The sequence below is a fragment of the Cyprinodon variegatus genome, unplaced genomic scaffold (genome assembly GCF_000732505.1).
Source record: "Cyprinodon variegatus isolate N-32 unplaced genomic scaffold, C_variegatus-1.0 Scaffold221, whole genome shotgun sequence".
Lineage (NCBI taxonomy): Eukaryota > Metazoa > Chordata > Actinopteri > Cyprinodontiformes > Cyprinodontidae > Cyprinodon > Cyprinodon variegatus.
The window spans coordinates 1,106,795-1,124,337 of record NW_015150674.1 but is presented as its reverse complement, the minus strand read 5'-3'; the positions used below and the strand labels follow the sequence as shown (position 1 = coordinate 1,124,337).

The following is a 17,543-nucleotide window of genomic DNA, read 5'->3' as shown; positions in this document are numbered from 1 at the left end:
TGTTTTTGTTACCATCTTTGGCTATCCTTCGGTGTTGCTGTTTAGACAGGATTGCATAAAGCATCAAAACATTGTGGATTTATATCATGATGTGTGTGTTGCTCTTTTAGATGTATATGTCTGTATTCTGGCTCTCAGGCAGGTTTGCTGAAAGCGATTTTGATCTCAGTAGGATTTTTATAGTGAGATGAAGGTGAAATAAATATATAAACTGTAACAAATTAATTGGGAGATAAAAAAGACAGCAGGGTATTTTGGCGTGTTTGCGATGGCTGCTTTCGTTTCAGACTGGCACCCGGCGGGGACGACTGTGCCAACTCGTTGTAAGAGACGAGGCAAACCGTAATCTTTTCACAGAGCCTCCTCCTGTCTCTGCAACAAACATGGGCTCTTTAATTTGCATACTTTTTAATCATGACATACCACGTTGTCTACATTGTTGAGATAATTTTTACTGCTTCGTTAGACAGCTGAAAGTAAAACTGCTGTAAAGAAAGAGACACACATTTAATCTTTTTTTTTATTGTTATTGAGGGCATTTATTCATTTATTTCTTTTCCGCTACTTGGGTCTACAATTGGTACAAACACCTTTCATGTCTAGGAAATGAAAAAACTGGGAGAATTTCAAAGATTGACGTATTGTTTTCTAACCCAACCCTGCTTCTTCAACTTTTCCATAGTTTTATCCCTTAATTTCTTCCTTTGTTGCTTGGTCTTCAAAGACAATGGCTTTATTCAAAGCTAATTGTCTGATAGAACGGCCCAGTAATAGTAAAGGGCTAAATATAACAGAAAATCTGCCATAAGAACCTCAGCATCCAATAAAACCAAGCTTGGGGTATATTTTCCTGATATTAAAGACGTTCTCCCTTAATAACACATGCAATGTCTTAACTTGGTTATTAAACATAATGAAGCAATATTCAGAGAACACTTTGCGTTATAGAAACCAAATCCAAGTTTAACACAGAAAAGCAAGGTTCTGGCTTTGGGACAGTTTGAGTTTGCAGTTAAAGAAAACTCCAAACATAAAGCAGAAGAAAAAGAGGTCTACATTTATGGTTCCCATGAGGATGTTTCTGTGGAATAGTTTAACTAGATGCTATAATTGATTTTTGTAAATCAAAATTCAAAATAAAATAACCTTTCTAAATGACCTGTATATCATTAGGCTCTTTTAAAGAAATCTAAATATTTTCCTATTATTTATTTTTATTTTTATCATATTTCACTGTGATATATATATAAAAAGAAATTGAACCATGCAGAAAAAATGACCCTGAATGTGAAAAAGCTTAGGAGAGCTCACAATTTCTTTAGTGTGATATAGTGAAATTGTTTGGTAACTAATGTTATCTAGCAAATTTTGAGGAACTTTACCAAACAGCTAACTATTTTTATGCAGATAAGAAATTACACACAGTGAGTTTTACTTGTTGGTATCAAGTTTTCTGAATATAATTACACTTTTCAACCTTTTTTTTTTTTTTGCATTATTCATCTGTTTCCTTCCACTTCACAGTTATGTACTACTCTAATATAAAATTCTAACACAATATATTCAAGTTTGTCATTTTAATTCAACACACCCTCTCTCCTCTAACATTATTACTTTATTCTGTTTATGAGGACTTCCTGGCAGCTATTGACAATTTTGATCAAACAGCTGAAAACGTGTGGTATGGCCACATCCTTCCTTCCTTTCGAGTCTTAAATAACCACTTTATTTCCATCTGTTCAATGATATTAACTCAAGAAGGAACAGTATTTTTCTGCAGCGTTGACGTGATTTAAAGTCTTTTATTTTAAGCTATTCAAGCTTTTTGGGGGGAATTTCTAATACATTTTTTGTTTTGAGAAACAAGATGGTGAATAATAGTCGTTAAAACATAAGGAATTTGATATAAAAAATGTCTGCTTTATTTTCTGTTTTTATAAAACCCCTTAATGTGTTTATGTTCTTTTCTCCCCAGTTAAGTACATGCGTGAGGCTACGCCATATGTCAAAAAGGGCTCCCCGGTGTCAGAGATTAGCTGGGAGACGCCCCCTCCTGAGTCTCCACGCCCCAGCAGCCCTCCCATCACTTCCTTCCCCTCCTCCTCTTCCTCGCCTCACTCCCTGAGCTCTCCCAGCCAGCCCTACCTGTCTCTATACAGCGACAGGAGGTACATACCTCTGAAGATGTCTTGTGTAACCCGAGCCATGACCAAAGCAGATCCTGAGAACAGGTAGGTGGAAGCTCACTGCGATAAAACCAACAAAACAATCAGCACAGTATGCTACAGAGATGAAACAGCAAGCTTGCTCCCTAGACATCAGATATCATTTTAATCAATCCTCAGTCCAATAACTTTTCCTTAGGGATTTTTTTGGGAGGGCTTTAATAAAAAAATAAAAAAAATACATATAGAATATAATGCAGTTGTACAATCACATATTTCCAGACTTTTAAGTCTTGTAATATATATCTTATTTCGAGTCTTACTGGGCTGCTCTGATGGAGGTGACCATAAAAGCAGCAAATTATGTATCCATATTCACATATCTACAGAGAGATACACAAAGCTGCATGTTTTCTCCCTCTTCTCTGCATTCCTAAATGAAACTGTCCTTAAACTCTGGTTCCTGCTGCATTCATTTATTTGTGTTCATCAAATTTAAAAGGACGTAACATTAGGTTTTACTAGTTTTTATTAAATTACCAATATAATATGTGGGTTTTTAGAACACTAAATTGTGCAGTATTAAGTGGAGCGCCTTGTGAAATTATTTGCACCTTTAGAGAATTTGTATTTTATTTATTTTTTTCAGTTTTGTCACTTAAGTAACATGCAGTTTCTATTCTATAATATAAGTTGATATAAATATTGTATTATGTGAAGTGAAATGGGAAAAAAATGTAACCATCTTTGTAATTTCTCAGTCAAAAAAGTTGCTTGGAATATTTTTGATCATGATCTGCTTGCTACTCCTTGTGTACTTTGTGGCTAAAGCTCATGGTGAGATTTTGGGGAAATAAGATCTGAGATATATATATATATATATATATATATATATATATCATCCCCCTCTAAGCTCTGTTCATTTTTTTTTTGTGGGTTCTTGCCCAGTTAGAAGTTCCATCAGAATTTTGAGTGTTATTAGGCTCTAAAGCCCTCCAAACCAAATGGTTAAAAAAAAAAATGTTAGTAGTTCACAACGGTCAATGTGGGAGCTAGATATGATGGCAAACTAGACTGTCTGTGGCTTGCGGAAGGAGAATCACGTCCGACTGGTATGACCAAAATAAGAACTCAAAAAAAAAAAGGTCAGAGGCGAAGAAGAAAATACATCAATCACCAGTTTTCTGTAGAAGCAGCAGTCGATCCATAATTTTACCTGAAAAAGTTTATTATTGTTTTTTTTTTAGTAAATATAATATTAATTAAATCTTATTGTTATGACAATGATATTGTCTTATTGTTATGACATAAGGGTAGCACCCTTATGTCATAAAAATTTATCGCAGACATGCAAATAATTTTCACCAGATATTACAGCATCATGTAATTCATGTAGCACATAGCATCTACCTTCCCAACCAGCCAGCTGTGGACTCCTCTAATCAAAACACCTTCTTTCACATGTGATGTTCCCCAAACATGCAAACCTTTTAAAACTTCTTTCTGCGGCTTTCTCTCCTTAAATAAGTAGTAAAGTGCTAGATTAATCCTTGTGTCAATGGGATCTCCCACCTGAGCTGTGAATCACCGGAGCTCCTGCAGAGTCCCTGTGAGCCTCTTAGCCACTTAGTTGATTAATGCTCTTGTTCTGCACACTTTCCATTTCCCAATCAGCTGTTTAAAGTTTGCAATGTTTTATAACCAAAACCTGCCTTAAACTTTTTAACTGTACTTAATCTACCTGCTGTTTACTTCACTATTAGAGGAAAGTAAATGGTCAATAATTAGTTGGTTTTTTTTTTAAATCACCTGGAAAACCATGTGTAATTTTACCTTCGCTTAAAATTGTTTTGTTTTTTTTTGCAGGTGTATTAAGAAAAACCCAGATTAACTTATTTTAACTTTATTTTGTGGCAGTAATGTAATGTGTGTTAGAAGCTGGTGTGTCATTTATAGGATTTGTAATTATTGTAAAACCCACACTGGCGTTCGGTAGCAAATAGGATTTAAGAAGCATTATAAATTAAGATGTCCCAAACAGATATTGATATTGGAAATCTGTCTGATATCAGCCAGAAATCTGAATATTGAAATATATCAACCTGCCTTTAAAGTCTCTGATATTAGAAGGTTAATAGAAACACTTCATTTCTCTCTGCTTTTGTTACAATTTTATGGAGCTCTTTGGTGAATAAGCAATGGGTCACAGTTTCTCAAACCTCCTGTCTTAAATATTGTTCTCTTTGTGAGAAATATCTTGTGATGTAGACTTTTTTTTATCCTTCCACACTGTAAAATAAGTGATAAAAGAATGTATAATTAGTGTTTATATCGAATATGATCAATATTTGCATCGGTCAATACTCAAAGGTGGAATATCCGTGTCTTATCGGAAATTTAAAAGTTCCTTCTGGACATCCCTTCTAACAAATACTGTAAATTTGTTGTAACTGATAGATTGTTATAAGATGGATGTTGTGAGATTTAAGGGTAATCCACATCACCATGGGGTTTACAGTCCTTTGACCAAAAAACAAACAGAGAATATGGTGATGCCGTAACAACTGTTGGTTAGGTTTAGAAATGTTCCATGTTGAATCTACTGAGAACAACCTGACATTTTATTCTCTGCCCGTTTCTTTTTGCTCATTAGTATCCGCCCCTGAGTCAGAAAGCTTCATCAACTATCTTGAAAGAAAGAAGTTCAAAAGTGACTTTTTCAGGCCATTTTCCTTGAAGACAGACATTTGAAGTCGCTAGACACACTGAGTAGTGCCGGAGATGTGAGCGTGCGCATGTGGGAGGAGACTAGCGTCTGTAAGTAGGTGTCATTAAGGTAATAGGTTGGTAATTTTGATGGTGGTTGTGTCAAACCGTAAAGTGCTACACAGGAGAGATTTACTTTACTTTATTCCCTTTTTTCCACTTTCTTCGCTGTGTATTGCTGCCCTCTTTATTGCTTTCTCATCACTGTGTTTTTTTCTGTACGTGCAATACTTTCTCCATGTTGCTCTCTCTTGTCTACGTTTGAATCTTTTGAACTTGTTTGTGTTTTTTCTGCCCCAGACGACTTCCTGCTGTCCTCTCCTTTTTCCTCTCTTTCATCATCTCCCTGTTCAGAAAAAACGAGCCTGTCTCCCTATCATCCGACCTCTTCATGTTTGATTTTTGTTTCTGTTCTCATCTGATCTCTTGGTGATCTCCCTGTGATTTAGTCTCTTTATCTGCGCATCTGAGGTGGTTTCTCTCTCCCGAAAGGTTTGCATAATGACATCACATCAGTGACCAAAGATCTTAGTTACTCAATCTGCAGCTTTGTTTTTCTACTCTCACAGTTTGTTATATACAGTTTAAAAACAAAATGAAAAAATTAAATTTTACTGGGTTTTGCATAAAATTAAATATAGATATATGCTGTATTTGCCTTAGATGTTTTCTGGTTGTGTGTAATCCTTTATCGCATCCTCTTCTGAAATAGCTTAAGGTCATCCATATAGTGAATGACACCTACATATGGTTTATTAGCTGAACTTGTTCCTCATCTTTGATGTGTTGTTAGTAAAATGCATTGATTTCCTCCAAATGCTTTGCATCAGATCCTGTTTCTCACACAGCATAGAGAATCTTCCTCATCTCTCCTTCCTCCTTTTCTGTCTCGCTCTGACATACATCCTAACAGAGCAATCTTTGCTCTAATCGGCTTGTGTGTAAAGTTGGGAAAAGTACCACAAATTATTCTCCTGAACATATTCAATTCTCATAAAAGCAAACAGCTTTTGTATGAAAACGGATTTAGCTATTTATCTGAAAATGCATTTTAGGATTCATGTCAAGACCTGAAGTAGATTTTTTTTTTTTACACATGCAAAAAAAGGTGGTTAGCTTTGATCTTTCACTTATTCCTAAAACTTCAAATGGAAAAACATTGTGATTCTTGTGATACAAAATAGTACTTTGTGTATAATGATGGGTTTAACATCAAATGATGCCTCACAAAAACATATTTTTTAGACGGGCAACATGATTCCTGCTTATTTGACACCATTTTGACAGCCCAAACATGTTCCAGCTCCAACTTACTGTAGGATGGACTTGTTAGCAGCAGCATTACATTCCTGTATCCATCTCATACAGTCAGAGAATTTTAAATGAGATGACAACGTGTTATGATCTTGGTGCTCATGACTGGCTGGATTACTCATTTCTGTCACCTGTCTAAAGGCTGATTTATACTCAGAAACCAGGTTGTCTGCGTGTGTGTCACAGTGAATGCAAATGTGCCTCGGCCCCTTCCGCAGATCCTCTGCTGCACCTTTCCAAAATTGTCGGTTACTGCAGACAGTGCCGCAGAAAGGAGGTCTCTGATTGGTCAAATCTACATCCGCTCTATTTCTTGTTTGGTTCCTTACCGGCTTGATTTTTAATGTTTTTTTCTCTGTCAAAATGGGTCTACAAAGCATTTCCAGTGCTTCTTTCTGGTTGGACACATTTATTTATTCTGAACTCACTTTTGATCTCGAGAGGTTGTTGTGAGATTTCCCGTCTGTCTGATTTCCTATGAATATAATTTGTTAATGTGTTTTGTTGCCGTGTAGCTGTACACCATACACTGTAGGATAAACACTGTTTTATCTCAGATTATCTCAACATGATGTGTGGGAGTCTATTAAGTTCTGCAAATCGACAGACAATTTTACAATCTAGCTGAAGCAGGCTTTTCTTAAGCAGAGTGACTTATTTAACCTGCCAAACACTAAACTGTGTAAGGTGTGCATTATAAGCACATAGAAACTAGTACCAAATGGTGTAAAAGTTAATTAAATAATGCACACCATAGGATCAATCATAAGGACCTGGGATCCATAGATATGAACTTATCAGTCACATAACATGCATTACATAGGAATCGGTTGCTGAGAATTTCTCTGAATTCTGTACCTTTCATTGCATTGCCTTTACCTGTTTAATGGCCTTGCATTTTTATTTTATTGCATGAACATCTGTGTGTAATGTTGGCATAATATTGGTGTTCCTCAGGCCTTTTTAGATTATCTTTGGCTTTATGGGCACAAGGTGTCCTTACCTAAGAGAACTTTGCTCACGTTTCATATTAATTCAGTGTTAAATTATAGAATATTGTCTCATAGATGCACTTCAAGATTGTTAGTGTTATGAATAAAACATTTAAAAGTCTGTCCTGACTTTCAGAATCACCAGAAGCTGTTCATAAAAACGTTCAGGTAATGTTGATTTTAAACTACTTAAGAGCTCTTCAGGGTTGAACATTGACTTTGGTGCCCATAACTGTTACTTTATTGGTGAGTTAAAGGAGGAGTTGAGGTCAATGCCCCATCTCGTCTTCCCAGCAAACGTTCGTTGTGCACCGATAACACCATGCTTTGCTCTGTGAATATCTCCAAGCAGATTTGTAGATGAAGATGTAGACCTTGGAAAAAATTATCTTGACCAGCAGGTCTTTATGAACCTCCTTTCTTGTCTTCACAGCCAAAACAAATTTCTGATTGACTCGCCCAGATAAAGTTTAGTAAATGTTTAAATGGAAATACAACCAAGTTGTAATCTATTCGCTCTTCTTAATCCATAAAAATCAGCTCATGTTTATCCTTGAAGTTTGGATGTTTTCCCCTCTTTGTTTGTTTCCAGATACTAAGCTAAAGTCAAAGATTGCAATTCGAGCCTGTAAGCAAGCTCTCTGTTTTCTTATTTGGCTTTTAGGAATAAAATGATTTAACAGGCTTTATGTTAAGGGACAGAAGACTCTGGCTTATCTTCTTTTTCTAGACTCAGTGCAATGTCGCATCTCCCTGAGGGGTTTCATTTCATTTCACTAGATGATGTATAAACCATGTGTAAGCCCAAGAGGGAAAACATAGGAGAGACCATGAGAAAAGGCAAGACACCTACAGCGATGAAAGGAGCCGATAGAAAACAGGGCTAAAGATAGAGGGAGATGAGTTCCGCTTTTGAATGAAGTAGACTTGATTTAAATTCCTTATGTGGAGTTTCAGGCATTTAAAGAAAGTGTTCATCCTGATGCTTATGTCCTGTTATTTTCATACTCATTCCTTTTATTAATTTGGGAAATAAATTATTTTTAAATCAAACCTACTTATTTCAGGTATGTTTTTCATTATTATTAAACTGAAAAACTGCTTCAGGTAGCTTTACAGTTCACAGGTCTGCAAACACCCTCTGATGTCAGAAGGTCGGTGAAAGATAAGTTAGAACGGCTGAAAAATTCCCCACATTTTTCAACGAGGAAATTATTAACATAAAAAATGTACAGCTTAGATTTTCTGTTTTTATTTGCAAAAAAATAATGCTGTGGTTTTTACCATTATACAATGCTATAATGTATAAAGTATTCAGTGCTATTCTACTTTTTTACCCTTTTTAGTACTAAAAGTCAATATATTTTTAGGATTTAATGTCAGGGCCCTTCATGGACAGGCGCCTGGCTACATGACAGGTCTGATCCAGCCATATACGTCGGTCCGTAGCCTAAGGTCTTCAGGTCAAAACCTGCTTATGGTTCCTCGGACCCGTTTTAAAACCTGAGGAGACCGGTCCTTTAAAGTGGTCTCGTCTCTGGAATGAACTCCCCCTGTCCCTGCACTCTCTGGACTTGGTGGATATCTTTAAAAAGCAGCTAAAAACACACCTGTTTTCACTAGCCTTCCAAAGCACATAGCTTATTGTTTTATTCACTTATTTATTTGAGCTTTTATTGCATTTTATCTGTTTTTACTTGTGTTGTTTTTATGTTATCATGTGAAGCACTTTGTGACTTCGTCTGTGAGAAGTGCTATACAAATAAAGTTTACTTACTTACTTACTTACTTACTTACTGTAGATATTTGTCTCCTGTCAAAGAAATTTGTCTTAGAAGAGGGAGCAGTGCTACGATACAACAGGGACAAATAATGCTTCACACAGAATCAGTAACAATTAACAAAAAAAAAAAATAATATCCCAGATAATTATCCATGTGCAAAAAAATAAAAAAAGAAGCAGCACATAACATTATACAGTATTTTACAGTAAAACAAGTAAATATCTGAGGCTTGGTGAATTTTTATTCTTTCATAACTCTAAAATAGCACTAAAAATTGCATGCTTAGAAAAGTATCTGTCTATAAATAATGGTTAATCTCCGTATTAATCCATCTTTTCTGTTGAGTTGTTTTTGAGTCGAGAATGTCATTGATCAAATCACGTCATGAACACCAAGAAAGAGGGCTCATATGGGAAAAAAACTGTCACAACCTAGAAAAACAGGCAAGAAATGCATTTTTTAGACAAGCATCCCAAAGACCCTTAATAACTTTGGAGGAGCTCCAGGGATCCATGACTCAGGTGGAATAATCCTTTGACAGAACAGCTAATAATTTAGCTCTTTAATGTGGCCTTTATGGAGGAATGTGAAAGGAATGTTATTGTTTGGGCAGTGCCTTCTGCTTAGGATAAGATGCTATGAAACATGGCCTCCACAGCTTCATGCTGCAGTGATGCTTTCCTTCAATATAGACCAGTAACCTGGATGGAATTTGGCACAGTGTGGTTTTTAAAGGAAGCAATAAGAAGCTTTCAAAAGCAACACTAAACATACAGCCAAAGCTAATGTTGGAAGATTTAAATCAAAGTGTATTTATGTGTTTATATGGTCCGGTCCAAGTATAGAGCTAATGCTAACTGAGAATAATTCCTTTTTTTTTTCTCTAATTTTTCCAATTTGAGAAACTCATTCTGTTATAGCGCTGCAGCAATCTAATCTGATGTTCTGTTTCAAATCCATGCTTTCTGTGCGCCTCGAAGCTCTTGTGTAAATTCCGGCAAAGAATTTGTTGCAAAGCATATATTTAAAGAACCTCCTCCACCAAACACAGATTTGCTTCTGAAGTTTAAGCCAAATCAAAAAAAAAAAAAAAACCATTTGGCCTGTTCTTCATCAACCTGTCTTTTATAGGAAGCTGTCCTAAATTATAACCTAGCATCCTGCCAGGAGTTTAATGTAGATGGTGTTCTGCTTGCTTACATGGAGGTGCTGGATAGCAACTGCATGATGTTCCTCTGGGATTTATAAAATCTTTCATTATCTGATAAAGTAAAGGAGAAAATAGAAGCTGAAAGCCCACATTTTGTTAAGCACCAACCTGCAAGTGGATAGATAATGAGTTTTCTGTATCGCTGAATTCTTTAATCTCTATTTTCAGCCCATCTTTATTGCCTTAACGTTATTAACGCTTCTTCTTGGTTGAAAACAAAAGGCATAATCTATATTTATGAATGCATAAATGCAATACATCTTTATCTGGATTTATTTGCTGTATCTTACTACTTCGTTTTCACGAACACCAATAGTTCAATGATTTATATTCTACCAGCAAGAGTAAATGTCAGCGAATGGTTAAATGTGTCTGAAAATATTTTGTTTTCAACATTGTCTGAATATTTATTTTCCCTTCTTCTAAATACTGCAATAGCAGCCTACCTTATCTCCTCTATGCATGTTTTACTTGCATATTTAAATATCTCACTCTGCACAAGAGGTAACTGCATTGTTTTTTAAGCAGCAGCCATATGCACCTTTTTAAAATTCATATTCAAAGAGCACACAATCAAAGCTCCATCCACAGAGATCGAGCAGCATATGCTTTGCCTCTTCAGACCAGAAATGCTCCCATATGAAATCAGTGGATTGTTTATGGAAATTTACTGAGATCCAGCTATTTATCATCACTCCTACACAGAATGTATGGGTGTTACTGTTTTACTCTTTTCAGCTTGCTTAAATTGACTCAAATTTGAACACTTTTTTTTATTGTTTTGACTGAGGGCCCATAATGAAGTGGAGGGGATATAGATCATCTGTTGAACCTGATGTGTAATTTGGTTACATGTCTGTTTCTGAGGACAAATTAAAGTTGCTTCATTAGGGTCGGATTTTTTATTTTAATTTGTTTTTTAAAGGAACCCCCCATTGGGAAGATAGAGGTTAAAGCTTTTCTAACTTACTTTTCTTATCTTCTCCTCCAGACAACTGGAGCTGCACAGTCCTGATGCCAGACACACCATTGTGCTCCGGTGCCCAGACCAACCATCTGCCCTGTCCTGGTTCTCTTCCATGCACTCGGTCACATCCACGCTGGCACAGGTCTGTTTTCACTGTGATTCGTTTTACAGGAAGCTCTTGTCATCAGAGTACATTTAGACGTGTCAGCAACCGTTGCTCGGCTCCACCGAACTGCTTTGAGAGTCGAACATCCTAAACGATTATCCAGGCTTAAACTTGTCACCTCATCACAGCGGACGGCGGCGGAGGTCGTTCAGAATACATCCAAGACAGGGGTAGCTGGCAGCAAAGAGATCCGACACCTGGGATGGCTGGCAGGGAAGGTAGGTGTGTGTGCATGTGTGTGTACTTCAACAACTCTGAAATTTCTGTCGTCTAAATTGATTTGTCTTTTTACTGTCAAACTGACTTTCACACAGGCAAAAAAATCCTTATAGTTTAAAACAGTTAATTTCACTTTACAGATGTGTTCTGAGGTTGGTGTAAGTATGAAAGTAAAAAGAGAGAGTCCTCTAAGCTTTTTTCCTTTTATTATTGCTTAGTTTCTAGTTCTCTTATTTTATTTTTTGCATATGTAAGAGTGTCAAACGAATGCCTGCACTTGGAAATAATATCATTATTAGAGGCCAAGGGCTACTGTATTTATTTATACATAACTCATGGAGTTTGTCAATTTTAAATAAGAATTTATCAGATATTTTCCTTGTTTGTATTTTATTTTGGCTAAACCAAAGTTTTCCAAATACTGTAATTCTGTGTTTTCAAAAAGCTTTGAATATCCACTTTTTTATTTACATATTTATTTTTTGGTCAACCACCATTCTGCTACAGCATAAAATAAAAAAATAAAAACACAACAGATCTTTATTATTTTCTGTTGAAGGATCAGACACATAGACACTCTGTGGTTAAATATAAATAATACCTAACATAAATACAAGGTATGCAGTTGTATGAAAAATATGTCCAGTAACGCATAATCTGGAAAGATGAATGACTGTACCAGGACATTTCCAACAATGCATATAATGTTCCTTTTCTTCTGTAAGTGGTCCCATGTTTTCCTTTATCTGCTGTATGTTTGGCATCAAACAAAAATGTACTACCATGCCTCCTCTATGGTCTAAACTTTTAATGAAAGGTCAGAAAAATGCAGCAGTTTCAGGGCAACATTTTGTGGAAACTATGTGGATCCTTGAGTAATTGACCACCGCCCCTCCCCAACAGGTTGTAAATCACTACACATCAGCTAGTTGAAAGAAGGCCACCAGACTATTTCTTTGGTAGCTGCTTGGAAATAATGACACCTGCAAAAAACATGGAGAATAATAATGGGGAAACTGAAGGAACTCAACCAATCCCCTCATTAACGTAACGTTTTCAAGCTTCAGAGAAAAAGCTATTTATTGCTTACCTTGCTCTGATATTAGCTTGGTAGGCCTTTAAATGAATTTAATAAATGGGTGTCCATATTTTCTGCACAATAAACAATATTATTTGAAAACTTGTATTGAAATTTTCAAGTTTACATTCAACTTCAAGTCTAAATGAAAAACTACAAGTGGAAAAAGGATCCCTAAAAGAAATGTTAGACGTGCATTTGCTAATACCATCATACCATGAAACTAGTATTTTAGTCTTAAGGTTATTTAGCACAGGATTAGAATCTCCTAACAGCACATATCCGTGTTGAAAATACCTTAATTTGCCAAAGAGTTACTGTAATGATGAGATGTAGTGTGCGTGTTGTGTTTTTTGACCATTAGATGTGTTTGATTGAGCCACATAATCCATTATGTCCTCTAAACAAATCCAAAGCAAGCCCACATTAATGCATTGAGAAAATCCTAAAAGTAATCCATAGGTTTATTAAATGTGCATTTTCTAGCCTTTCTCCTATTACAAAAAGTATGAGACGGGCTGTCTGCATGTAGAAAATGTATGGGATAAGTGTTCTTAAGAGGAACTCGACAAGATGGGGTCGGAAGATGAAAATATTCAGTGTTTATGTGTGATTGTGTCTCTGTGCTTGTGTGCATGTAACCAAGGCTGCATTCATATTAGGAATTATCTCCAACTCCTGCTTACAGTCATGCTGCCTATCTGTGAATTTGACGCTTCCACAGCCTCGCTGTCTTTCATATACAAACAAACACCTGTGCAAACAGGCACAAACATCCATATCTATCTAATTTAGTCCTCATGAATTTGCCAATATTTGATCCTCCAAATGCAGTACAATACAGTTACTTAGCAACATATCCTCATTATGTTAAAAAGCTGACCCTTGACCCTTAGAGTCCCACAGAGCGATTGGTTGAAGCAGAACTTCAAAGAGCTGCTTTGGATTCCTCGGCTCGGCTGCAGATAAGCTCTAGTAATGAGAAGAGTTCTGGAGCATTGTCACATAAAATGCACATGGATTGTGTGTGAACGCGTGTGGGTGTGTGTGTGTGTGAGCAAAAGAGAGACATGTAAGTGAGAGGCTTGTGGAAGTGAGTAGGTGAGGGGCCAAAACAAATGGATAAAAAATGTCTACCTGCATCTTAAAGGCTGTATTCACTCTTAGCCCCTTTTCTGTTGAATACATTGTGCAATTTATACGTCATGAGTTTTAGCTTATACTTATTTATTTTGTGCAAATTTTACACTTTAAATTCCAAAATAGGTAATTTATTGGTTTCTTGACTGTGCAGCAACTAATCAAATTCAACTTGAGTGGCCCTGCAGGATTAATTGTTTAGTTGGTCTCTTGACATTACATCCAGTTTTCAGTAATCACTTGCTCAGTTTAAATTAATCATCCATCTAGTACTCATTAAGTGTTTTTTCTTTCTCCTGGTCAGACTCTATTTCTGAGTCTGGTATGTTAATGATAAAAAGTTATTTCTGTTGTTAATTAGCACAATTTACATAATTAAACTGCTGAATGTTATTACGCATGAAAAAAAATCCACATTTTCGTGACGTTATGAGTTAAGTCCACTGATTAACGTAATCATTTTAATGAGTTTCAAACTGAGGGGGAAAAAAAACAACAAATGAAAAAAACAAGTTATATGAAAAACCCCAGAATAATTTATCATACCGTAGGCCGTGGCAGTTATGTGTCAAGTAACTAACCTGAATCAAATAAACAGGTTGCATTTTTTTTTACCTTTATTTTTTTTTTATTGCACTGTTCTGTATTACCCAGCATATGGCTAGATGGGAGCAGCTGTTCCTCTCATTCTTTATCTGTTTATGTGGCAGACGGAGAGTGAGAAGCAGTCTTGGAAGCCGGTGCTGGTGGTGGTGACAGAGAAGGACTTGTTGCTGTACGAGAGTTTGCCTCGAAGCAAAGAGGCCTGGCAAAATCCTGCACATAATTTTCCACTTTTAGCAACACGGTAGGTCCTTTAAACACAATTTTACAAAGTAATGTTATGTGCATTTTTTGCACGTTCCTCCATAACAACTTGTTGTAACTGTGGGTTGAAACTGACTTAATTTAGTTTAATAATCAACAGGCTTTAAATGTTGGAGTTTAGAAATATCCATGAAGGTCATACTTTAATTTCGCACCTAGCATACCAATTATATAACACAGAAGATTTGTAGCCTGGCCTTGTCTGAATTATTTGCATGCCCTTTCCTTGTAGTTCTTTTTTTGTATTTCTGAATTATAAAATTGCAAATATGATTTGGATTTTACAGCCTAAGTTTTTACTAAAGTTAGTATGTAAAGACACAAAGTTGTGAAGTATTTACCCTCAAACACATTTCTTTTGTCTGCTGTTTTTTGATCTTTGTTACACATAAATGCCAGCCCGGGGTCTTTCTGCATGGAGTTTGCATGTTCTCCCTGAGCATGCTTGGGTTCTCTCCGGGTACTCCGGCTTCCTCCCACAGTCCAAAACATGACTTTTAGGTTAATTGGCTTCTCTAAATTCTACTTATGTAAGTGTGTGTGTAAATGGTTGTTTGTCCTGTTTGTCTCTGTGTTGCTCTGCGATGGACTGGCGACCTGTCCAGGGTGTACCCCGCCTCTCGCCCGTAGACAGCTGGAGATAGGCACCAGCACCCCTCGCGACCCCACTTTGGATTAAGCATGTCAGAAAATGCTTGTTAACAATTCCAACCAGAGGAAATATAAAATTGAGGGAAAGATCTGCAAACCTTTTGTCTCCAACTTTTTATATCCTGAATGATGGAATACCAACGTAGAAAACAATACTGATTAAATAAAATGCAAAGATCAGTCTCTAATATCATTGAAAACCTCATTATGAACCCCAAGATTTTTAGACAAATATGCTTTTCAAAAGCATGAGCAAAATGTAAAACATTTAGTAAGCTGGGCCTCACATTATATCTGACACTATTTCAGAAAAACCATATATCAGTGAAAATCAAACACGGTGGTGTAGATGCGATGATCTGGTGCTTCTATGCTACATTAGAACCTGAAGGACTTGCTGTTATGGATAAAAACCAAGTCTACCAGGAACTGATGGATGCAGAAATGAGTTAATAATCAAATAAAAAGAAGAATCAGACACAAATGTCGACTTAAGGATAATTTTCATAAAGACACTAAAATTTTCTGATAAGTTTTCTTAGCCACAATTTGTTACTGAAAAAGGGTGATTGAATATCAGTTTTAAAAACAGTATTAAGTATTTAAAAATGTTAGACTATATTATCATATTATAAAATGTACCATTTTATATCAGCAAAAAATGTTTTGTAAAATTCATGCAATCTTTTTTTTCAAGTTATTTAAAATATTGCACATAAATAATGTTCATATAATGTGCCTAATGAATAAAATGCTTCTTTTTTTTCTAGTCTGGTCCATTCTGGTCCTGACCGGGGGTCGCCGTGCTCTGGTACTGAGCTGTTTTTTGCCACTCGAACAGGCACAAGACTTGGCATCGAAACTCACTTTTTCCGCACCGAGACCACGAAGGATTTATCCATGTGGACCCGACACATCGTCAACGGATGTCACGCATCGGCTGAGATGATCAAAGAAGTCACAACTAGTATGTTTATTTACATCTAAACTTTCATACTGTAAAAACTTTTAGAAAGGGAAACTTTGGACAAGATGGAGACAAAAAAAGAAGCATATGGTTTCGGAAGGTGCAATGTGAGCTGTCCTGGTCACGTTCTGGGTTTCTGCAGCACTCCCTTAAATTTGTTGTGGCATGCAGTGACATAGCACCTCCACAGAAATTTAAGAGGCTGTCTTGGTGAGTAGAGCTTCAGGTCAAGGAAGTCTGGAGTCACTGCATAAAGCAGTATGTATACATATGACTGCAGACTCCCACATCCTCTGAGATAGAACTGCATCTTTGATATGATATGACAGCCATATGGAAGATGTGGACAAAGCACTTGCTATTTATAGTAAGGACTTGTGTGTGTGTGTGTGTGTGTGTGTGTGTGTGTGTGTGTGTGTGTGCAAGTGTGTTTGCTGTTTGGCACCGGCTATGCGTTGTTTAGGGAATTTGGGTATGACTGCCCCTCTCTCATGGCCTCCTACTTTCTCAAAACACTAAATGTCCTGGGAATCACTGCTCTCCCCTGGGTCCTCCTCCTCTTTCTGTGTGCCAAATTAAGCTTCACCTCAGATTCTTCTCTCGTATCTATGAAACAGCTCGCATCCACCAGCATCTGATGCCCACAGTTGTTTCTCTGTCATTTACCACCAGCTTCTTGTTAAAACCTACCTAGAGTGTTTGCACCCACTGTACCAGGTCTAAAGCGCCTCCAGTAATTGGTGGGGTGTTGCTGATATGTGGGAACCTTGATTTAAAGTGAAAGTAAAGGTTTACAGCTATAAGTTGCTAAACATCTTTTTTGTATTAGTATCACAAGATAAAGTTGAGTATTCTCCACAAGCGTGGTGCAATCAAGCAGGTAGTTTTTCCTCCTTTGTGTGTTTTTGTGTGTGGATACTGTTTGTCTCCTGGCGCTGTGCTCATTCTGTCTCACTCTCAATGTTGATAAGATGTCTAATCAGTCAAAGTACCTGCAGGCATACTCAGAGCTATGCAGTGAGCTTATGTTGGATTTTTGTTACACAGTTTATACTTTAAACACTTGCAGCGACATTGTATTGCTTTTTAAGTGAATGCAGCAACTATTTCCTTGTGTTGTGCATCCACCAGCAGGTTAATGTGTTATGATTGTTTGAATACTTAACTTAGTGTAGCCGATAAATGTTCCTCGTGTACTTTTTGTCCTTTAATCATCAGCTATCTCTAATAATAATAATAATAATATATTCATTACTG

At 36.6% G+C, this 17,543-nt stretch overlaps 1 protein-coding gene across 1 annotated transcript in view; it reads left to right on the top strand.

Annotated features, from left to right (window-relative positions):
* The first annotated feature begins 268 nt into the window (after positions 1–268).
* Positions 269–17,543, top strand: part of sntb1 (syntrophin, beta 1 (dystrophin-associated protein A1, 59kDa, basic component 1)) — a 33,929-nt gene continuing 16,654 nt past the window's right edge. The window contains exons 1-6 of the mRNA XM_015380751.1: positions 269–323; positions 1,976–2,231; positions 11,223–11,340; positions 11,493–11,582; positions 14,512–14,648; positions 16,090–16,286. Of these exons, the coding sequence (XP_015236237.1) occupies positions 269–323; positions 1,976–2,231; positions 11,223–11,340; positions 11,493–11,582; positions 14,512–14,648; positions 16,090–16,286 (853 nt within the window). The remainder of the gene's footprint in view (positions 324–1,975; positions 2,232–11,222; positions 11,341–11,492; positions 11,583–14,511; positions 14,649–16,089; positions 16,287–17,543) is intronic.